Below are 25,114 nucleotides of genomic sequence, written 5' to 3'. Positions count from 1 at the left end.
TTTTATCCCCCGTTGCTCATTTGTTTTGTTTCTTAAATTCCACATATGAGTGAAATCATACAGAATTTGTCTTTCCCTGACTGACTTATTTCGTTTAGCATTAATACTCTCTAGCTCCATACATGTCCATGCAAAGGACAAGATTTAATTTTTTTATGGCTGAGTAATATTCCTGTGTGTGTGTGTGTGTGTGTGTGTGTGTGTGTGTGTGTGTATACATATACCGCGTCTTCTTTATCCATTCATCAACCAATAGACACTTGGGCTGCTTCCATATCCTGGCTTTGGTAAATAATGCTGCTATAAACATAGGGGTACATGTATCCCTTTTGAATTAGTATTTTTCTATTCTTTGGGTAAATACTCAGCAGTGTGATTGCTGAATCATAGGGTAGTTCTACTTTTAACTTTCTGAGGAACCTCCATACACTTTTCCACAGTGATTGCACCACCTTGCATTCCTACCAACAGTGCAAGAAGTTTCCTTTTTCTCCACAACCTCACCAACACCTGCTGTTTCTTCTGCTACTGATTTTAGCCATTCTGACAGGTCTGAGGTGTTATCCCATTCCGATTTTGATTTGTATTTCCCTGATGATGAGTGATGTTGAACATCTTTTCATGTGTCTGTTGACCATTTGGATGTCTTCTTTAGAGAAATGTCTGTTCCTGTCTTCTGCCCATTTCTAATTGGATTATTTGGTTTTTGGTGTTGAGTTGTATAGTTCTTAATACATTTTGGATACTAAGCCTTTATCAGATATGTCATTTGCAAATATCTTTTTCCATTCAGTAGGTTGTCTTTTAGTTATATTGTTCCTTTGCTGTGCAGATACATTTTATTTTGAGGAAGTCCCCCTAGTTTATTTTTGCTTTTGCTTCCCTTGCCTCAGGAGACATATCTAGAAAAAAAGTTGCTATGGCCAATGTCAGAGAAATTATTGCCTGTGTTCTCTTTTAGGATTTTTATGGTTTCAGATCTCACAAATAGGTGTTTAGTCCATTTTTAGTTTATTTTGGGGTATGGTATAAGAAAGTCCAATTTCATTCTTTTGCATGTAGCTATCCAGTTTTCCCAACACCATTTGTTGTAGAGACTTTTTCCCATTGCATATTTTTGCCTCCTTTGTCATAGAAGGATTTCTGGGCTTTGCATTCTGTTCCATTGATCTATGCTATCTATTTTTTGTGCCAGTACCATACTGTTTTGATGACATAAGCTTTATAAGTAGGTTGAAATCTGGAATTATGATACCTCCACCTTTGTTTCACTTTTTCATGATTGCTTTGGCTATTCAAAGTCGTTTGTGGTTCCATGAAAATTTTAGAACTGCTTGTTTTACTTCGTTGAAAACTGTTGTTGGTATTTTGATAGGGATTACATTAAATGTGTAGATTGCTTTGGGTAGTATAGACATTTTAACAGTATTTGTTCTTCTAATCCATGAGCATGGACTGTCTTTCCATGTCTTTGTGTCATCTTCAATTTCTTTCATCAGTGTTTTATAGTTTGCAGAGTGTAGGTCTTTCACCTCTCTGGCTAGGTTTATTACTAGGTACCTTATTTTTTTTGGTGTAATTGTAAATGGGATTTTCTTAATTTCTCTTTCAGTTGCTTCATTATTGGTATATAAAAATGCAATAGATTTCTGTACTTTGATTTATATCCTGCAACTTTACTGAATTCATTTATCCATTCTAGCAGTTTTTCAGTGGAGTCTTTAGGGTTTTCTATATATAATATCATGCCATCTGCAAATAGTGAAAGTTATACTTCTTCCTTACCAATCTGGTTGACTTTTATTTCTTTTTTGTTGTCTGATTTCTGTGCCTAGGACTTCCAGTACTATGTTGAATAAAAGTGGTGAAGGTGAACATCCTTGTCTTGTTCCTGACCTTAAGGGAAAAGCTCTCAGTTTTTCCCCATTAAGAATGATGTTAGCTGTGGGTTTTTCACATATGACCTTTATTATGTTGAGGTATGTTCCCTCTAAGCCTACTTTGTTGAGGGTTTTTCTCATGAACATATGTAAAGTCTGGATATTTTTTTAATAGAGCTAAAAGGATTTGCCACTATTAAATGTGATCAATGAGAAAAGATTGAGTTATTGTTTACTGACAGGAGTAAGATCTCAGAAAGATGAAGTTTGGCTGGGAGAAAGTGGAATGGGGTGAGGGGAGGTAATCAGCAGTTTGATTTTGGCCACATTAAGTTTGAGACACTTATTAGACATCTATGGAGAGACACAGACATTCAAGACTGAAGTTCAGGGTGACCACCAAAGGAATAAATGTAAGCAGAGAAGAAAAATGGTCAGAGCGATGAATCCTGTGTCTCTAGGATACATACCACGTGGCTCCAACAGCAACATATCACGGAGAAGATGAGCAACCAGCAAAGGACAATGAGACAGTGGAGCAGAGAGGCAGGAGCAAAGTGAAAAGTATACCGTCCTGGAAGGAAGTGTTTCAGTGAGAAGATCAACATTCCCTTAGGTCAAGCAAAAACAGGACTGAGAAACTGGTCAATGGCCACTGGATTTCATGGATATCACTGGTGACTTGGACAAGGGTGTACTTGGAGGAGTGATGAAATAAAAGCCAGTAGGGTTGTGTTCAAAAGAAAATGTGAGGAGAGTGAAGTGAATTTACTTGTGTCTTCAGCCTAACTCTTCTTTCTGTTCTCGGGGTATGGTCATGAACTGTGCTTTCCTCTGCATATCTTCTCCGTCATTTACTTTCACATAACATTGAATGAGCCATCCACCTGGGTTATCTCTATAATACCTGATAATGACAATAATAATACTAATCTTTGCACTCATGGTTTATCTCCACTGTTTCACATGTATGCTGAGACAGCACAGGTGACAAGAAATAGCACAGGCTTGGGAGCAAGAGCAGATGCGTGCTCTCTCAAAAGCTAGAGCCTCCTTTTATTTCCTATAAAACTGGAAGGTTGATCCCTACATCACAGGATTATTGCTCAGGTTAATGATAATGTATATAAATTCCCATCGTATGGGAGTTAGTTGGCACACATCAGTTACTTTCTCCCTTTTCCTAATAAGTAGTGGAAGGGCCAGAAGTCCGATCTCACTATACCAGGTAGCCAATTTAACTATCCCACTGCATAGTACTTGAAAATTAAAAAAACAAATAAACAAAAACCTCCTTTTTTCCCCCCAGAGATTTATGTATCTGGAGAAATAGAGCAAAGCATGAAAAGGGAGAAACAAAATTCCTAAGCAAATTCAACTGCAGAAAAAGCCTGTTCTGGTTTTGTGATCACTCTGCCCCATTTCTGATCATTTTGGCCAATGCAATAATTTCTTTCTGGTGGTGGTTTTTAAACTACTCCATAATGCACTCCAGTTCTCAACTCACTCAGTTTGCCTCTGTCATCTCAGAGCTCTCTCACTTTTCAGGAAAGCATGCCCACAACTTAAACCACACTGATCAACTTTTTAGCGGCATATTGGAAAAACATTATTCATCTCAATCCCTGATTGATATATACGTTAAAGCAATTTTATTCATTTCCTTGTATTTCTCAACCAACCTACACATTCAAATCAGCTAGGAAGCGTTTTAAAAATACTAATTCCTGACTCTTCACTCTCTCTCCCTCATCCCAAGATTGTAATTAAGCCGGTCTAGAGTGGGGGCCTCATCATATTCCCCACTGATTTAATCTTTTGACATTTGTTGGGCTTCAAGGATTGGTCTCTTCCAGTCTCACCTGTGCCCAAAGAAGCCAATCTTTACAATCTATTGCTAAAAGCCTTTCTTCCAGATGACCGTTCCAGAATCAAGGCTCAATTCTGTGACTCCTGCTCAAAAACCTCCCCTTCCTCTCCACTGTCTACCACTAGTTCTAAACTAATCTCTGGCATTCAAGGCCACTCAACCATCTGATCCCAGGCCACCTTGACCACCCACTACTCCCCTACACCACCCTTCGGGTCAGACCATTTTAATCACTGTTCTACAAAAACAAAATCATAGAATGAGACGGTCTTTCCAGCAATTCCCATCAAAAGTATAATCTACTCAAAAACCACAGGCCTTCCCTCTTTGCCATTAGCATGACAGATGAAGGAGAATCTGTTTGCATTAGGTAAATTAGTATAAGAATATAACTGATAAATGCTTCAGATAGTGCAAACTCGCTAGGTCAGCAGGTGGAGGAAGGGAGCCCTGCACCACTGATCTCTGTCCTGACCCTCCACTCTAGTCTAGCAGGCTCTGAAGAGCCTTGTGTAGGACATCAATCTTAGAAGAGGAGAATGATCTTCTCTTGATGTATTTCACATTTCTTACTTACTCCGAAGTCAAAAGAGGATTACCTCTTGATTCAGAAAACATGAGTTTATAGCTACTAGTGTGAGAACTCTTCACGCCACATATTTTTAGTGTATTTTCCCAAACTGGCAGCCCAACCCAATCACCGCAGGGGATTGGTGGGGCTGAGAACTGCAAAGTAAAATGTCAGCCTTTATTTGTAAATTGGTTCCATCATAGACATAGAAGCGTGAAAATAGATTAGGGGTATTGTTATTTTTACTGGGATAATTAATCCCATGTTGTTGAAAGGCTGATGATCATTACAGCATTTCTTCATGTAAATAGGAATAGCTCTCATTTGAGGTTTTGGGGTTTTTTATTCATTTTTGTTTTTAGTTTGGGGTGGCAGTTTGAAAACTAACATATCTGGACCTTACACTGTCTTACGTGAAATTTAAAGATTATGACTCCATGAAAAAGATCTTAACCTCTCAACAAATGTTACTCAAACATATAACATCAAGTTAATAAACAAAACCACTTTGCTCTTTGGTTTCCCAAAATGGAGATAACTGATCTCTCTCTTACTATTCTTCCATACTTCCTGAATTTCTAAACAAATTATAACAACAGTATAAATAATTAAGGATAAGAAATATTTCAGGTCCTGGGAATTAGAACAAATCAAGCTATAGAAACTTGAATTATAGGATGTTAAGACAAGGCAGGCTCAGATGATAGGCAAAAGATTTTCTAACTCTGTCCCTTTTGTTTGGAGCAACTCATTTCATCTGGGACCACAAATGAACTGAAAGAAGGCCCTTCTAATGTTTACACAGGGGTAGCCAAGTGAACCTGCTGATCAAAATAAACAGCAAACTTCAAACAAGTTGTCAGGAAAGTTTTCAAGCTTTTCCAAATGGCGCAGTTTCTACATAAGACCAGACTTGAATTATCAGGGAAGGTCCTAGAGTCTGATAAATATTCTTCAAAAGTATACAAGAATCATAAAACATTAGTAAACCTTTCTAGGTGAAAATATGCATTAAGAGAGTAACTATGAACCAACCGGCTTAAATGATTATTCTAATCATCTAAAGAAATAAGTTTAATGAAATCCCTCAAAATCTACCTCCTCTTGGATTACAAATATTGGTCCTAATCTTTATTATTACGGGATCATCCATCCCTCAGAAGTTATCATAAGCCTAAAGTCCACACTCAAAGCTACCTGGAAAATTGTGTCTGCTAGAGGATCCCAAAAGTGAAGGGGGTGAGGGGATGACTAGACCAGAGGGCACAGGAAGGGGTTAACTGGCAGGAGCTACATTTCCCAAGTGTAAAAGATGGCAGAGATTCCCCCTTGAAGCTGCTCCTTGGCTCTGTGTCACAGACTGCACACCTCAGCTGTGTTAACCCTTGACCCCAGCTCCTTTGTGACCTCTGAAATGTCCAGATGTTATCTTAGACCAAATCCTAAACCCAGCCTTGCTTCCCAGTGATCACCCCACCCACATGCGCTGTACTCTTGATTAACAAGCACCATCAGCACTCAGTACCTCCTCCAGGGACTTCAGGACTGGATGAGGGCTAAGAAACGGAGCAGAGTGGAGCAGAAAATCTCAAAGCCCCCAAGTAAAAGCTGCCGATGGCACTGCACGTTTTGTTACAGAGTTAACGGGATGTTCAGTCTATATCCGATTTCCCTCCTTGCAATGTATCTTTCATTATCTCATTAGACAAATGTACTTGCCTGTAAAGCTCCCTGGTTTATTCTGTACACATTCTTGTGGTTAGTTTGGTACAATGGCTGCTAGCATTAAGGCTGATTTTGTGCCACTTTTGTCAGAATCACACCACACACTCAAAACCAGCGCCACTGATAATGATAGATAAGGATCCCAAGTTTTTCCTTCCTTTGAATCAAACAGGCAGACAAGTCATAAATAGCATAAAGAAGTGAATGGAAAAGATTTCAACTTTCTGTGGTAATTGTGTTTGCATTTCCTTTTCACTTTTATGATGTATTAGCCATAGAATGGTCTCTAAAGAGAAACGGAAGAGGAAAGCACAGAACCTTATCAAAAAATACAGCCAGCTGAATCCCTTCCCTTCAGTTATACTTTTTAAAAGTCTAATGTAAGTATAATTATTCACCAATTTCTATTCCGAAGTTGGTGATGACGATAGTAATAAATCTCTTTCCCTTCCTTTGTGCTACAAATTCAGTGAACTAAAGAATGAAAACTCCAAAAAAGGCTGCTGAAAAAATATCATTTATAGAACTGAGAAAAATTTCAGCCCCAGAATCCAAGCTCCCAGACTCTATTAACAATAAGGCAAGAAACAAGGCCCCGGGATGCTGAGGGGAAAGGGAATATTTTCCACAGTCCTGAAGTGACCCTTCCCCTCCCCTCCCCAGTCTCTGGCTGTGGCTCTCAATGACACTTTATAGGACACAAAGGGGCTGCATCCAGCTGTCCATACTTCTCCAGGGAGTCATTTCTATAGGGCCATAGGGGAGATGATACCATCCAAACAAGGACTGGGGAGGGGTTGCAAGGTACACTCCTTACCCTTCCTTTTTCCTCTCAGGAAGACCTTAATGCGTAAAACATAAGAAAGCATTCCATACCTTAGCTTTTAACTCATCTGGGATTATCTAAGGTAACAGTTATAAAAGTGGCTTTAGATCCTGCTGCACCTTCAGGATCCCCAACCTGTCACCCCCACCCTCATTGTTTAATGCTTCAGTCCCCTAGGGCTGAAGGACACTTCATTTCCAGCAGAAGCTTCTTCGAGGTGGTGCACTGCTCAGATTGCTGGTTCCCACCAGTGATAGATTCTAACCTTGGCTGCAATTCCCACTAGACACAAAGCTGCCAGGATCTGAAACCGTATTGGCAAACACTCTACAAAATAACCTCCTCAATGGTATAAACATGTAACAGTGACAGAGTGAGGTAGCATATATTTTTAGTTTGCTGCACCTCCAAAAAAATATATGCCTACTCTATTAAAGTCAGCATACAGAAAAATGACAGCTAAAGAATTAATTAGTTAAAGCCTTAAGTCTTACAGCCACTAAGCTATTGCTAATCTGTTCCATTAAGTTTATTAGCAATGTATATCTGGGTTTAATTTCACCTCTAAATTATAATTATACTGAAGAGCAGAACAAGAGACCTGATTAGCACTTTCCTCTTAGATACTGCCTACGAAAGTAAGAGTGTAAAAAAAGAAAATAAAAGTTATTTTCAAATATTCTTAGAGACTTCCAAAAAGGAGTGACGTTCTGCCTTTTCATCCTATATAAAATGTCAAAACATTGTACAGATTTTTATTCCCATATGCTTCACTCATTCTCCTCACCATTTAAACTAGCTAATATACCAAACATTTTACTCATTTGCCTTATCTCCTGTTTTAGAAAGGGAGCTCCATGAAACAGGGATTTTTTTTTAATTCCTGTATACACCCTCCCAGCCTAGAACAGTGATTGGCACATAGTACATGCTCAATTAAAATGCCCTGGTATATGAAAAATCAAAATTGGGACTCCTGGGCGGTTGTCAGTTAAGCGTCTGCCTTCGGCTCAGGTCATGATCCCAGAGTCCCAGGATCAAGCCCCACATGGGGTCCCCTGCTCAGCTGGGAGTCTGCTTCTCTCTCTGCCCCTCACCCTACTCGTGCTCTCTCCCTCTCTCGCTCTCTCTCGCTCTCAAATGGATAAATAAAATCTTAAAAAAATATATCTGGGGGCACCTGGGTGGCTCAGTCACTTAAGCATCTGACTCTTGATTTCGGGGGGTGGTGATCTCCAGGTCATGAGATGAAGCCCGGAGTCAGTCTCCGTGCTCAGTGGGGAGTCTGCTTAAGATTCTCTCTCTCTCTCTCTCCCTCCCTCAAATAAATAAATAAATCTTAAAAAGAAGAATCAAAATATCTGAACCTTATGTTTTTGAAAATAATTATTGAAGAGACTAAATCATAAGGCCTAGTATATAAGAGGTATTTTTTTAAATGACCTGAGACATAATTGCACTGTGTTTTTCACATATAAGTTGGTTTTGAAATAAATTTAAAAATCACTCTGATTCCATTCTGTGGTAAATTTTTGTTTACTGATTGTTTAGTTCTGTCTTTACTTATTACAAAATTACTGTAGATTTCACTTGGCAAAAATTAAATACTAAAGAAAATTCTAGAATATCACAGAATAACTGGAACTTTAATTCTGACAAGCTGGAAAAGAAATGTTTTGTAGAAAGAATATATAATACAATATAGTAAAGCTACATTTTTCTCTTTAGATCTAGTTAGCAGACTTTTTCTTTTTTAAGATTTTTATTCAAATATCCTGGCTGACTTCCTGGACCTCTCATTAAAGTTTGCTTATATTTTTCTGATGCCATTAAAGTTGAATCTGACCCAAATACTCAACTACAGAAATGTGAATGTTTAAAATTAAGAATCAATCTACTGAAGTTATCAACTTTGAAATTTTCTGACAATCTAACTCATTAAATTCCTTATAATTAACTCAATCTTAACTATAAAATAACTTTTTAAAAAAATAGCCCTAAAGCCCAAAGAATATTTGCTATCCTCAAAAAATTTCACCATACAGAGAAGGTACAATTTATATGTGAGAATTATTAGCTCACTGAAAAATATACATGAGAAACATCAACTTCTCATATTTTACTTGAAAACTGTATTCATCTATCCATAGCATGATTCCCTTTTGGACTCTAAGGTTATACAGCTGTGCCAACTGTCCTTGCTAGAAGTGAAGAAAAATGGCCCTGCCTATATAACATGGCTTATTTATCAGACATCATTGTGGGACTACCAGAATGCCTGTTACTCTCCCTCATCTATCCCATCAAAAGAAGTAGTCGTGGCAAATAGAGCACTCCCAGGAATAACAATCATTTGAACTACAGTTCACTTCATTTGTGCTTAAATTACATCAATGTTTTCTACCAATGCAAATTATACAATATCCACTGAATGCAGAACAGTACGTACATTTTGGAGAGTGTAAGATGTGTGTCTGTGTGTGCGTGTGCGTGTGTGTATTTAATCCTTGCTTCAAATATCATATGATTTAATCATATAGAGGATCCAGATGAGCTACATTTAACACATAAAACCAACAGTAAGTAAGTAGTAAGTAAATATGCATATAGAGATCCAAAATGACCTAAACTAAAACTACTCTTAGCAATAATGTACACTAACAGATATCCAACAGTAGAATTAAGGTTGTCTATTTTTAAATGATCAATTGCATTTCCTCATTACTGTCCTGGAAACCCTTGACTTCTGGGTAATCGTTGGCTCCTGAGTGCTTGCCTGGCTCTGACCCCTGTCTTGGATTGACCATGAGCTTCTTGTTGCTCCTTTGCTCTTGTTCCTTTGCCTGAAATGAACTGCTGTTCCTTCCTGACTTCTAGCTTCTGTGTACTTCCGGAGTCAACAAGTTCTGCGTCCTGATCCCAACATCTGCCTTGGTTTTCCGAGTCCTGATTAATCACGGTGCTCCCACAATCCAGAAATGCCTGGGTCAGTGAATCACCAGCAGAATCTCTTGGAATAGCTGCACAATGGATCCACTCAGAATCCCCCCTCTCCCACTGAGGAACCAACCAGAGTATACTCAGGTATTTATTACAATGATACAAGCCTTGAAAGGAGTTGTGAGTTGTGAGTTATACATGAAATTCCAGTGCCTAACATATAACAAGGACATATTAAATGATTTCCATATTTTCCTGGGATTGTTTTTTCATTTGTTTGAGACTTCAGAAAAAAAAAATGCTTAATTACACAAAATCTCCAAATCCCTCTCTTCACTCTTCCTGTAGTGAAAGCCAATGGGAAAAAAAACAAAAAGAAAATGAAAACCAAACCAAAAAAAAACAAAAAAACCCTTTAGAAAGCACTTACAAACATACGTGAAGAGATAAATAAATATTAGATAGATTTCTATGTGGACAAGAATATATTATTTTAGGGGGAAATAATTCAAATTATATTAAGTAACAGGTTCTTACAGTAAAGGAATCTAAGAATTAATATAAATGATTTTCTGAGAACCAAGCCTAAAGTATCACTGGAGCCTAAAGTGTGGCAGAAATTACACCTTGCTCCTCAATATTTCTATTCCACTTCTTTATTTTAGTGCAGAACTCCCCAAGTTTCAACAGTACATATGGCTGCCCAGCTAGATAGCACATTTCCAGTCTCCCTTGCAGCTGGTTCAGCCATGTTATGACGTTCTGGCCAAGAGGATGAGAGTGAAAGTGATGTGTAGGAATTTGTCTCTGTCCCCTTACAGCTGGAATGCGAAAGGGGTCCGTAAGCCAGCTTCAACCATATGGACAAGAAGACCCCAGTGTATTGGTTCCCCAACCTTCTGCACATTGGAACCACCTGGAGAAACTATATAAAATACTGATGCTTGGCTCTCTCTCCTACAGACATTGATTTAATTGGTCCTAAGGGATGGTGGAGCAATAAGACAGAAGGAACAGGAGACTAAATGACCTGATAGAGCTGAGCTGCTTACTCCTCTGAAATACTGTTAGGTAATCAAATTGAAAAATTAAATAACCAGAGCTCCAAGACAGAACACACAAAAAAAGCCATGTTGTTTACATATGGCTTTCATAGTCACAAACAATCCGTGTTGTTTTAAACTACTGTTGTTTAACTTCAGTGAAAGCAGCTGAACAAATATTCTTATAAATATACATAATAAACACACAAATTCTGGTCTTCAGAAAAAAATATAGAAGTATAGGTTAAAAATAATACCGTTCTTTTCCTAACAAAAAAAAAAAGAAAGTTTACCAATAGCAAAAGACAGTGTAGTTTTAGCATAATCCAGAGAAATCACTGGTGAGCTTTCATTAAAGAAAAGCTAGAAATAAATTTAAAACATTAGGATTACTCAGTTAAGACAAAGGCAGAAAAATACATCAAAGTTTGCCAATTCATTAATAATTTGCATAAATCAGTGAAAAATTAGAAACACAACACAAAATGTCAAAAAAGATGATGTTAAGACAGAGTTAAGTAAATATTGATTTATTTTTACAGGCCCATTTTTGATAGGATACCAGTTAGACTGCTTTAATAAAGAAATGGACTCTTTTCTATTTTGTTGTTCTGTTATCCTCGACATGTGACTTCCATTTCATGGTCCAAAATGGCTGCCTCATTTCCTACCATCACATCCTCACACCAGCCAGGGAGAAGGGAGAGAGTGCATACTCCTTCATTATAAAGGTACACCTTGGAAGTTACCCATGCCACTTCTGCTCACATCCCACTGCCCACAACCTATTCATATGCCCACACTTAGCTGCAAGGGAGGCTGGGAAATGTAGTCTTAAGTTAGACAATCATGTCCTGAGCTAAAAATTTATCACTATGGAAGAAAAAATATTGGACATTGGGAGCAATTAGAAGTCTCTGCCAGACGTCTCATTATTCAAGAGGTACAAGAAAAATTGGGATAAAGTTGTGTCTAGAATATGTAAAAATTGTTTGTAGAATAAATATAAGAATACAAAAATATTTCTATATAACATATAAAAATATATTAAAGGGGAACCTGGGTGGCTCAGATGGTTAAGCGTCTGCCTTCGGCTCAGGTCATGATCCCAGGGTCCTGGGATCGAGTCCCACATCAGGCTCTCTGCTAGACAGGGAGTCTGCTTCTCCCTCTGCCTCTGCCTCTCTCTCTCTCTCTCTCTCTGACTCTCATGAATAAATAAATAAAACATTTAAAAATATATATATTAAAGTTATTCAAAGTCCAACACGTAGATATACAGTGTAAAAAATAAAAATCCCCTTTCCTTCCATAATTTCAGCTTGGGGGAAATAATGAATTATTAAAGCAATCTTGGAATATGTGGGTATGGGACTAACATCTAGGTGACATAATCTCTTTCCATAGCTCTTCCCCAAGTGCTACTGACAGAAATAAAACTTTGGAACGGGAGATGTTATTTCTGGAGTCCTAAGATTTCTTTCTTTGGGGCAATAGTCTCAAATAAGAAAAAAACTAGAAACCAAAGGAGCATGAAAGCAAGGCCAAGCTGAAGCATTACAAGGCATCAAAGGAAAACATCAGCATTTCTTACACAATCACTGAAAATGTGTCACCTTCTATAAAGCCTCTTCTACTGGCAAGAAGACAACTTAAATAGATAATTAAAATAACAAAAGTAACAAAGCAAAGTCAAACATAGACATCAACTCTTAGGTGACTCTCCCAGAGAAACAAAGTTTTAAAATAAACAAAAATGTTTACTCATTCATATTCTATATTACTGTATTTTTGCTATAAACCCAGAGAATATTTTTATATCAGTATTCTAAATTTAACCAACTGCCGTCACTTCTTAAGTATTATGCCATTTAACCTTTTCAAGTGAAAGGCTTGTCTTTTAATGGAAAATACTCATTTCACATTGATGACAGAACATAATGTCCTTGGCTTAGCTATTCTCCAACAACACAGGTCCTTTTTTGTACAGTATGCTTAGCTATATGGTAAGGCTAGAATACCACAAATTTATTCAAGGAATCCAAGTCTGAAGTCATTTATACGAACCAGAAATATTTAAAAACCATAACCTTGACTTAACATATCAGTTTTCTTAAAATTACAATCATTGAATTCTTGGATAAAATTCAATGATTGTTCATGAGAAAAAATTAGAAAAAAATTAGAAAAATTAGAAAATTAGAAAAAAAGTTTTGATAAGATGTACCAAGATTTGAATGAATATACTCAATACCACTCGAAAAGTGACCCAACCATACTTTTAAGCAAAGAAACACTTACTAAGGGGTGTTTATCCTGAATTTGTTATTGTTTGAGGCAAATATAATATGATAAGTCAAAGAAATCTTGGTTTTAATATATAACTATTGCAATTTTAATACATTGAGAATAAAAATTCATCTATTATGAAAGGTAAATACTATAAGTAAGATTTTTAAAGAATTCATGTAAACAAAACAACTATTTTTAGGTCAAACTAATTGCACTCAAAACTCAAACACAACAATTTTATTTGGAATTAAAGTATAAACCAGGTATATAGTAAAAGAGCACTCAACAGAGCACTGCTAAAAGACAAGTACTGAGAAAAAAATGTAATGATACCAAAATGTTGTCAGATAAATCAATGTTTCTTTTTAAAGAGTGTGCACAGTAATTTGCTGTGTGCATTAAATGTAATAATATAGAAGTTCTATACTTATGTCATGGTTTTAAAAAATGATTATGTCATTATTTCCAAGATTTGAACCTAGTCATAATGTAAGAAATCAGGAGAAGCCACTTCTCTATTTTGACTTCTAAATTTGTATGTTGCATTAAGAAAGTCACATTTAAAAAGAACAATTACAGGGGCGCTTGGGTGGCTCATTCAGTTAAACAACTTCTGTCTTCAGCTCAGGCTCAGGTCATGATCCCATGATCCGGGGGCCTGGGATCGAGTCTTCCCCCCACACCACCCTCACTGGCCTCCCTGCTCAGCAGAGGAATCTACTTCTCCCTCTCCCTCTGTCTCTCCCCCCTCTGCTTGTGCACTGTCTCTCCCCCCCTTTCAAATAAATAAATAAAATCTTTAAAAATAATAAAAATAAATAAAAGAACGATTACACAAAGACAAACATCCAACCTCAGATACCTGAGTTCAATTCCCCTTACTATTCTTGAAAGTATATGTTCCAAATCCTTACCACTATCTTTATAGCTCCTTACTCTCAGCAAAAACAAACAAACAACAACAACAACAAAACAGAACACAAAGAAAACAAAAGCTCAATTTCATGGAGAAATAAAGGTCATTAGGTAGAGACCTCCAACTCCCCTCTCCTCTAAAATAACCCTGGGCACTGCATCTTTTGCTCCTCCCAGAGGAAAATGACTCCCCACTCTCCACAGCTCACCCCCCAACTCCCATCTCCCACACCCTTACCACCCCCTCTCCCCCTCTAAGACCACACCTCCCCTGCATTCCTGAAGGCCCCTCTGGCCTCCTCAGGACTTTTCTTTATCTATTAAAGCCTCCAGGATGCTTCCAGGCTGGAAGAGAAAGGGCTCAGAAGCAGGCTAGGTGGCCTCAACAAGGGCCAGACTCTGTGAGGCAGGAGGAGAAAGGAAAAAGAGACGAGAGGCTTACTACCTATCGGGATTCTACCTACATAAGTTGATTTGAACTTGAGGACAGCCTGTGAGATATTATTGAATGTGTTTTCCAAATGTGAAACTGAGCGTAAAGAGGCTATGTAGTTTGCCTTAAGTTACACACTGTTTGTAAGTTTCAGTGTCAGAACTTTAGCCCAGGTCATCAGATTCCCTAAACCCATGCTCTGTACCATGCACTTCATCCCACCCTCCCAGCATGGCAGGGCCGCTGGTGAGTGTTCACAAGGAGGTACAAAGGCCATCCCAGCAGTTCCTCATGTGCTAGACTAGAGAAGAAGCAGAATTTTAAAACTATCTGAGAGACAGCCGGCTCATTCTTGGAGTCGGAGTCTGCAACGATGTGTTGCCGTGGGTGTTTCATGGCAGCAAATCTTGCCAAGTAGCTTCCTTTTATCCCGGTGACATGGGGGTTCCTGCCATGGTTTACATGAAGATGCTCTGTGCTTCCACCACACTGTATTGTAGCTTCTTTAGCTCCCTTTCTCTTGTCTCCTTCCCTTGGCTGTACTCACCTTCCTCAAACATCCCTGGACAAAATCACCAGCTTCTGCTACTAACCTACTTCTCCCCTTGCGTTTACCGCCGAAGTCTCTGAATGGTTTTTCCACTGGTCTTCACCTCTCAGCTTCCACTGGGGTCTCAGCTCATTCTCAGTCAGGCTTCTGCTCACACACACTCCTGAATTTAAAGCCCAGTGACAGACTAATTGTCAAATCCAGGGGCCTCTTCAGTCTCCCCACCACCTACTTCTCAAAAGTTCTGACACTTTAAAGAAAACTTTCTTTGGGGCACCAGGTCTTTCCTTGGATTTCAAGAGATCATTCTCGCCTGGTTCTTTGTTTCAACCTTTGATGGCTCAATCTGTCACCAACGCACTCTACTTCTTCCTCTATCCTTTAAACGCTGGCTTTCCAACGTCCTATCCTTGGTTTGTATGGCTTTTTCCCTCAAGTTGTTCCCCTTACGGCATCTCATCCACCTGATGATGTCAACAAATACGATAAGTTAGTTTCTAGATCTCTAATTTTTGCCCCAAATTCTTCCTTAACTTTCATACTTTTATCTTAACAAAGCAGCAGAATTTGCAGCCCAGCAGGTCCACAACCAAATTCACGTTTCTCCTCATCTCAATGCTCTTCTATCCCTTTTATTTCACTTCTCAGTTACACTACCCATCTTGTCTTCAAACTACGGGCTGAAGTTCCACACTATGCTCTCCCTTCTACAGAAACCTCCACTTCCAAACAAACACAAATACCAAAAATTCCACCCAAGCATGTCTCATAGTTGTTGGGTGCTTGTTTGCCTGTTTGTGGTTTGGTTTGGTTTTTATTCCGTTTTGTTTTGTTTATCTTCTTCATTGCTTCTATCTGAAATCAGACATTCCACATTTCTTACCTGGATCGACACAATGGCAGAAACTCCCAATGGGTAACTAAACTCCAGTCTTTATTCCTCAATCCCACTGACAGAATTCTCTTGCTGAGAAACAAAGCTAATCTCAGCAGATACTATTCTTATGTTAATGGCATTATAATAAGGTATAATTATGCAGATGAAACCATAAGACTAAAGATACATCCCTCTGTGTAGTGAGTAGGCTCTGGCCATAACGATTAATACTCCAAAAATCAGAATTCTGAACAAACTAGGCTATATTCACTACAAGAGTCAAGACATCTTAAGGGCAGCGTCCTGATGCCATCCTCGTGTATACATGTTCAAGCTAATGGCTAGAAAACAAAGTACTCTCCCAAGTCAGCCCAGGAGTAGTGCCCAGTGTGGGGGTCAGTCTGGAGCTATCTTAGGGCTTAGGATAAAAACAGATCAGAGTCTCCAGGCCCTGAGAGAAAGATCACTTTGGTAGGAGCAGAAATCTGTATTACACAAATTAGACTACGTTTGTGTTTCATTTTCTTTCTAGGATTACTGGCCTGTGTTCTTCCCTAGTCAAGAATAATGTTTTGAAGATTATAACCTGTCCCAGATTAAGAGAAGCAAGGAAAGGTCTTCTCTGTGTGCTTGTGTGGATCGCTGAGGACCAGGAAGGTGGAAGACACAGGGAACAAAGAGAAGGAATCCCAAGGTGAAATTTAGAGCCAGAGATTCAGGAAATCTTGCCCTGGCAACTTTATCCCACAAGATAGCCCTTTCCAGTGCCAACTTGGGAGATCTCAAACTTGTAAGACAGCAGGTGTCCCCTCACAATTGATTTCCCACTACTTTTAGTTAAAGTCAGAATTCTTAAAAATAGGTGGCTCAGTTGTTAAGCCTCTGCCTTCAGCTCAGCTCATGCTGAGTGGGGAGTCTGCTTCTCCCTCTGTCCCTCCCCCTGCTCATGTTCTCTCTCCTGCTCTCTCTCTCAAATAAATAAATGAAATCTTTAAAAAAAAGTTAGAAAAAAAGAATTCTTAAAAATCGAATCCTTCTCAAACCGGACTGAACTGACTTCATCTCCCACCAACACCCAAAAATATCCAAAAAGCATATAGAACTTTTCAATCTCCATTTTCAGCATCCCCTGGGCAACATCATGCCAGCACCCCCAAATGCCATAGGAAGGTCACATGGAACATGCTGCTCCTTCCAGATGGATAGTTATCTTCCCCGTTTGGCATATTCCTCCTCATCCTTCGGAAGCTATCCATTTCCCAAAACGTCCCTTGACCCCAGACTAAAGGGGTCCCTTGATGTCTCCATGAAACTTTGCTTATTAATCCATCACTGCCTCTCCCACATGGCATTGTAATTATTTGTACACCGAGGGTTAGGACGGCAGAATATGAATTTGACGGTCACACAATTCAGCCGGTGTAACATAAACCTAAGCATCATGCGTTGAATCAATTTATCCTTGCCTGGAAAAAGTTAGATGGTGACTGAAAGAAGTGGTTTTTGGACTCATTCAAACTGTGCGTTTGCTTTTGTTTTATTTGTTTGTACCCCTGCTATTTACACAGCACTATATTTAGGCCAAGAAAATTGTACCTAGGAAATAAATGCACCATTCCTATTCTCTTGGAGTTTACTATCTAGGTAAGTGGTTTTTCTAACTGCTCTAGCAAAGGCACAAATCAGAAGAAGGTGGGGCTAGGGGTGCCTGGGTGGCTCAGTTGGTTAGGCGACTGCCTTCGGCTCAGGTCATGATCCTGGGGTCCCGGGATCGAGTCCCACATCGGGCTCCCTGCTCAGCGGGGAGTCTGCTTCTCCCTCTGACCCTCTTCCCTCTCGTGCTCTCTATCTCTCATTCTCTCTCTCTCAAATAAATAAATAAAATCTTTAAAAAAAAAAGAAGAAGAAGAAGGTGGGGCTATGCTAGGAGAGGTTGAGTGGAAAGCCTGAAGCCATACAATTCAGTTCCCCCTCATCCTCTGTGAGGGCCCCTGAAGCCAAACCGCAGAACCCTGGAACTCTAGGGAGCACCATTTGAAAGAGCCAAGGGACACATATATTAAGCCAAATCACATAATAAATATGCAATTGTTTACTGTAAACTGTAAAACACCATACTAACTATGGTTGTTGTCTTACAGTCTGCAAAGTGTTCTCGCAGTCTTAAGTCAAGTGAGTATTTATGAGAATATCGGGGGATCCCTGGGTGCCTCAGTCTGTTAAGCGTCTGCCTTCGGCTCAGGTCATGATCCCAGGGTCTTGGTATCGAGTCCCACATCGGGCTCCCTGCTCGGCAGGGAGTCTGCTTTTCCCTCTGCCCGCTGCTCCCCTTGCTTGTGCTCGCTCTCTCTCTCTCTCTCTCTGACAAAAAAATAAATAAAATCTTAAAAAAAAATAAGAATATCATGGGAAGAAGGACTGCATGAAAGGAAACACCAGGGGAAGAAGTAAAGAAGAGACTCAGAGACAGAAAGTGTAGAGAAGAATGTCATAGAGGCAAAAATTAGACATTAAGGCTGACCAGTATATGTAGTTCTGTGTAACAACTGCAGCATCAGAAGAAATAACAGTAACTATATATAGGGCCCTCCTGTGAGTCAGGGACCGGGCAGAGCCCAAAGCATCCATCATCTCATCCATACAGCAACCTTGCGAAATGCTACTGTTTCCCCATTTTACAGATGAAGAAAATGGGGCTTGAAAAGTTTAGGAATGTGTCCATAGTTACCTAGTAAATTAGAGACAGGACTCAGATTCTGGGCTATCTGAGGTCAACGCCTAGAGAGGTAACAAATTTCAAAACTTTCGTTTATGACAAGACATGTAGCTCAAAGTCTTTGTCTTCATGTGCCTGCAATGTGGAAGAACAGTGCATTCTGATTTGCCAGGAACAATCCCGGGTTACATCTGTTTCCCAGTGTAATTATTAATAGCCCTCCCTTTCACCCTCAAAAGTGTCCCAGTTTAGACAGAAATGTATATAGCCATCCTGCCACAATGTCATAGTGAAATGTGGCTACATGATTTTCCAGGCCCAGTGCAAAATAAAAGTGTGAGGACTTTTGCTCAAAAAGTGGGGGGGAAATGTGCTATTAAAGGTACTGAAATACAAAGCTTTTCTCTTTCTTTCATATATCTGCTCTGCTCACACTCTACTGTCCCAATGGACTTCACTTGTAAAACATAAGTTCAAAGATAAAATTAGCACAAATTTCAAGACGGTGCTAGCAGAGCATTAAACCAAGTCCCAGGTCCTTCTGAGCATGAAGCTCAGTGCAAACTGCACAGCACGCAAACCCATGAAGCTGGCCCTGCTCTGCCCTCCTAAATGGGTCAGGGAAGCCATCCTGATCTTGATATGCCCTATGACTGGGTTGCAAACAGGAAACCAATTGCAACACACTACTGTCCGCCCAGACTTGGAACATTAAATACTGGGTATTAGGTCCATAAAATCATTTCTTTAGAAAAAATGTGTATGAGTACTTCTAATAAAACACAAAATTCCATCTCCCAAACAAAACAAGAACATGCATTCAAGCAAATTTGATCTCTCTCTACATTTTATCTATGACCTAAAAAATAACTAATCCAGATACCATAACCCACCCATGATATCAAATTTAGAAATTTAGAATACAATGAATTGAAATAAGTGTGTTACTGGGCGCCTGGGTGGCTCAGTTGGTTTAGCGACTGCTTTCGGCTCAGGTCATGATCCTGGAGTCCCGGGATCGGGTCCCGCATCAGGCTCCCTGCTCGGCGGGTAGTCTGCTTCTCCCTCTGACCCTCTCCCCTCTCATGCTCTCTCTCTATCTCATTCTCTCTCTCAAATAAATAAAATCTTTTAAAAAAAAAAATAAGTGTGTTACAAAGTCTTTAATACCACAATGCCTGATTTAAATACTGTTTCTGTTTTAAATGCAGGTACTACATGTTTAATTTAAAACTTCTTGTTACAGCGCTGTGAATTGTGTAAGACTGTTGAATCACAGACCTGTACCTCTGAAACAAATAATACATTATATGTTAAAAAAAAAACAGAAGAAGAAGAAGAAAAAGAAGATAGCAGGAAGGGAAGAATGAAGGGGGGGAAATCGGAGGGAGAGACGAACCATGAGAGACTATGGACTCTGAGAAACAAACTGAGGGTTCCGGAGGGGAGGGGAGTGGGGGGATGGGCGAGCCTGGTGATGGGTATTAAAGAGGGCACGTACTGCATGGAGCACTGGGTGTTATACGCAAACAATGAATCATGGAACACTACATCAAAAACTAATGATGTGGGGCGTCTGGGTGGCTCAGTTGGTTAAGCGACTATCTTCGGCTCAGGTCATGATCCTGGAGTCCTGGGATCGAGTCCCGCATCGGGCTCCCTGCTCAGCAGGGAGTCTGCTTCTCCCTCTGACCCTCGCCCCTCTCATGTGCCCGCTCTCTCTCTCTTTCTCTCTCTCAAATAAATAAATAAATAAAAATCTTTAAAAAAAAAAAACTAATGATGTAATGTATGGTGATTAACATAATAAAAATTTTTTTAAATAAAAAATAATAACACTTCTTGTTACATAAATTCATATGTGCCTGAGTGATATTTAAATAACTTTCACTCTCTATACAAACCAAATGGAAGAAAAACAAAACTGAGAATTTTAAGGAATTGTCCTTAAGAATGGGGTGGGAGTTGGGGCATCTGGGTGGCTGAGTCAGTAAAAGGTCAGACTCTTGATTTCAGCTCAGGTCGTGATCTCAGGGTTGTGAGATAGAAGGGCTGGTGAGAAACAAAAGAAGAAGCCAGAGACCCCACAGGAAAAGTGAGACACTCTAAATAACAGCTATCTGTGGGGTGGGAGTGGGGAAAGTTGTTCTCTCCTTGAAAAATGAAAGAGTTGGAAATGAGAACAGAAAGGAATCAGAAGCATAAAAGATCTTAGGGGCGCCTGGGTGGTTCCATCCGTTAAGCATCTGACCTCCCCTCAGGTCCTGATCTCAGAGTCCTAGAACCAAGCCCCAGTCAGGCTCCCCTCAGCAGGGAGTCTGCTGCTTCTCCCTCTCCCTCTGCCCCTCTCCTGGCTCTTGCTCGCTTGCTCTTTCTCTCTCTCTCTCTCTCAAATAAATAAATTTTTAAAAATCTTTAAAAGAAAAAGAAGTATAAAAGAGCTTAGTGAAAAAAGTTTTCGCCTTCAGGTCATATGATCATTTAATCAAGAGAAAAAATACCATTTTGTTTGATTATTTATGGGCTTGTAAGTAAAAAATATGTTCTTGGTAAAACTAAAAATACGTTTTCTATCTCTTCATAATAAAGATAAGAGTTACCCTCCATGCATGTTAATGGCTGAAACAATGACAGAAATCTAAAACAATGACTAATCTAACAAATATTTACATTTGACTTAGAAATGCACTATCAAATTTTTTACAACGAATGTACCACTTATTTAATACTAGTGCTAATTTTTAAAAAAATAACTTTAATCATTTATCTGCATTTCTTATCAGTCCTTCAGGAGGGACTCCTAGAAAAGGAATTGCCAGACCAAAGAGTCTGAATATTTTTAAAGCTTGGTACATTATTAGCTTAGGCTAAAGTTAAAACTAGATTGACTACCTCAACGGAAGGTGACCAAGTAATATACACGGGTATTCAGTGTTGCTATAAATAATAATCAAAAAAGAAATACTCAAAAAAGAAAATCTAAAAGTGTATTACAAGTAGATCTGAGGCTTTGAATGATTATGACTAAAAAGAAGTCAGGGTAAACTTTTGTTTAGGATGATAGGCCAATTAGTGTGTCTGTGTGTGCGTGAACATGTATGTGCATAAATACTGGATGTACATGCACAAAATAATGGACAAAGAAAAATAAAAGTGGAAGAGTCCATAATTTCTGAATGAGATAAGAAGAATCAAGAAATCATTAAATGAACTACTTATAAATAGGTACATATAATTTATTTTATACCTCCCACAATTTTTTTTTCTTTATTTTTAAGATTTTATTTATTTGTCAGAGAGAGCACAAGCAGGGGGAGCGGCAGGCAAAGGGAGAAGTAGGCTCCCTGCTAAGCAAAGAGCCCAATGTGGGACTTGATCCCAGGACCCTGGGATCAGGACCTGAGCTGAAGGCAGACACTCAACCGACTGAACCACCCAGGCAACCCCTCCCACAATTTCTTACCCAACTTTATATAGTAATAAGTTTTCAATTTTAATAATCAGGTGCAAGATTAGAGGAAAAACTCATATGTTAAATAAAGATCAACAAATTGGTTTTTCATGTAGGTGAGGTTAGCTCTCTATTTCTATAAATTAGGACTCTGCACAGTACTTTTTTCATATACCTCCAGAAAGGAGTAACGAAAGCAGTTTAAGAAGTGACTCAGATTTTTCAAAAGTCAAAGGACTTTGTCACCAATGAAGTTTCATGAAAGGCAAATCTGAAGCTATTAAAAGTCAAATCTCCACCTCACACCAGTCAGAACGGCTAATATCAAAAAGACAAGAAATAACAAGTGTTGGCAAAGACACGGAGGAAAGGAAATCCTCATGCACTGTTGGCAGGAATGGAAAATGGTGTGGCCCCTATGGAAAACAGTATGGAAGTTCCTCAAATAACTAAAAATAGAAGTATCATATGAGCCATAAGTCCAGTTCTGGGCATTTGCCTGAGGAAAATGAAAACACCAATTCAAAAAAACATATGTACACCTATGTTTGTTGCAGCATTATTTCCAATATGTAAGATATGGAAGCAACTTAAGTGTCCATCTATAGATATACTGATCTAGAAGATGTGGTATGGAATAGAATATGGAATATTACTCAGCCATAAAAAAGAAATCTGGCCATTTGTGACAATACAGATAGACCTAGACAGTATTATGCCAAGTGACATAAGTCAGACAGAAAGACAAATAACATATAATTTCATTTACAGTGGAATCTAAAAAAAAAAACAAAACCAAAACAAGCAAGCAAGCAAACAACAACAAAAAGAGAATCAGAGTCATAAATACAGAGAACAAGTAGTTGCCAGAGGGGAGGGGGGTGGGGGATAAGTGAAATAGGTGAAGAGGATTAAGAGGTACCCACTTCTAATTATAAAAAAAAAAGTCATGGAAAAGTACAACATATAGAATATAGTCAATAATATTGTAATAACTTTGTAAAAAAAAGTCAAATCTCCTTAAAAACATGCTTTTTTGAGACTGCTGCATGGAAGTGTACAACAATCCAATTTATCACCAATTACCCATATATTCTCAAATATCCAAACATTTCCAAAGAATGTGGCCCAAGGGGCTCAAATATACTGACTTTAATTTGAGAAGTCAACCAGAAGTCAACCTGTGCGTCTTACATCCCTTGAAACACTGTTCTCTCCTTCTTGCCATAGCAAAGAAGTAAATTCCTCTGCCATAATTATAAGCAGAAAGTTTACATCTTACAGAACATGGAGCAGGAAGCTTGGCCTTTGAAACATTTCCCTTTGGACCACGGGGGCTGCAACAGGGAGGTAGAAGGAGCAGGTTTGAAAATTTGAGTTAGACTGCAAAGGCTAAAGCTCCTCAGTCTTTAAATGATGCTCTCCCATGCATCTGGGTGGAGAGGAGCCAATGCTCAGTCTTTGTCTTTGAAACAGTGAATAGAAAAAATTCAACTTTTGAGTGATGTCTCAGAAGTTTCTTTCACTCAATTTTGCCCCTTCTGGCTCTAAAATGAATGAAACGTTTCCAGAGCAGGCTTCCAATGCGTCAAGCTGAAACTTTGTGAAACGAAGTTCCTGCCAGTTCTTTCTATGAAATCTTGAAGTTGTTTGACACTAGTTTTATTATACCGCTCTCCTGGGCTCAGTGTTAACAGGGAACCCAGGAGCTGAGTGGAGAGCAAATTTAAACCCGGGATGGGGGATGGGAGTAGGAGACTGTAGGGCTAGAACAGGGTGAGCACCACATGTGGCTTTAATATCCAACAGCTGTTAGAGATCATAACCCCGCTGCTCTTTCTGTACCCCCCACCAGAATCGTATGTTTCTAAGATTATTATAACGAAAGGGACTTCGCTGCCATCTAATCTGAATAATGAACTCAAGCTCCAAAAAAATCAAGTTAAAAAAAAAAACAAAATCTAAATGTACCTGAATGTAGCAGACTGACTTTAATCACCAGGCCAAAGTCTAAAAACAAAATCCCAGGGGGGTTAGAGAAGGAAAAAAAATAACACAATGCAACCGAGCAGGCCCGGGACAGGGGTAAAGAGTGAGGAAAGATGGGGTAACAAGGATTCCCTGGACAAAAGCCTTCTCCCGTTGGAGCTAACGTTTCAAACCCGCAGATCTCCAAAGCCCTGGCAAACTCATTGCGTGTCCAGGCGTGAAACAATCCGCCGGAGGTCCACGCACCCGCGAGCACAGCGTCCGCGCGCGGGTTCGTGGTCCCGCAATGCCGGGACCGGTGCCCCGTCCCCCCGCGGACAATGCGGCGCGCGCTTCCCGCGGCCTCTCCGGGATCCGCGCCGCACGCCGCCCGCCGCCTCCTGCGTCGCTGCGCGGGGACACACTCACCGACACCAGGAACTCCAGCGTGCCCACATAGTCCCGCTCGGTCTTCTGGAGCTCGCTGAGCACGCACACGCGCAGGCGAAGCTGTTTCTCCAAGTCCTTGGCGCTCTCGGCGCGGCCGTCCCCGCGGTTCTCGTCGCTCATGATGGGCGGCGGGACGCGGGGCTGCTGTGCTGCGCGCTGCCCCGCGCGCCCACTGGTGCCCGGCCCCGCGCCGGCTAGAAAGGAAAGTTGATGCCTCCGGGAAGTCTGAGGAGGTACGGGCGACTTTACATGCTGGGGAGAGGCTGGGGTGGTGGGAGAGGAGAGCGCGCCCGCTGGGACTCCGGCGCGGGAGGCGCGAGGCTCTGAGGAGGCAACTCCCGAGAGAGGGGGCCCCGGCCCGGGACCTGCACGCCCAGCCCCGCGGCTCCGGCCTCACGCGGCCCGGGCTGGAGGGGAGGCGGCTCCGGCAGCCACAGCGGTGACTTGGACATTAATCAAATGCTTTGTATCCATGTGACTCCGACCCTTTACCCTTCGCCAAATCTCAGGAAAAAGGAAACAACCCTGGGGAAGTGTGTTGCGTGCCAGCTAACTAAACACACACACACACACACACACACACACACACACACACACACACACACAC

General features: G+C 40.0%; 1 protein-coding gene across 3 annotated transcripts in view; it reads right to left on the bottom strand.

The window, feature by feature from the left end:
- PREX2 (phosphatidylinositol-3,4,5-trisphosphate dependent Rac exchange factor 2) overlaps positions 1-25,062 on the bottom strand; it is a 294,349-nt gene extending 269,287 nt beyond the window's left edge. For all 3 annotated transcript variants that reach the window (XM_025871440.2, XM_073892858.1, XM_073892859.1), the window contains exon 1: positions 24,487-25,062. In XM_025871440.2, the coding sequence (XP_025727225.1) occupies positions 24,487-24,627 (141 nt within the window). In that variant the 5' untranslated portion in view covers positions 24,628-25,062. The remainder of the gene's footprint in view (positions 1-24,486) is intronic.
- Between the last annotated feature and the right edge of the window lie 52 nt (positions 25,063-25,114).

The sequence above is a fragment of the Callorhinus ursinus genome, unplaced genomic scaffold, assembly GCF_003265705.2.
Source record: "Callorhinus ursinus isolate GAN/ISIS: 27379988/994484 unplaced genomic scaffold, GSC_fseal_2.0 scaffold5, whole genome shotgun sequence".
Classification (NCBI taxonomy): Eukaryota; Metazoa; Chordata; class Mammalia; order Carnivora; family Otariidae; genus Callorhinus; species Callorhinus ursinus.
The sequence above is the reverse complement of the archived record's forward strand: the minus strand, read 5'-3'. Positions and strand labels throughout refer to the sequence as shown.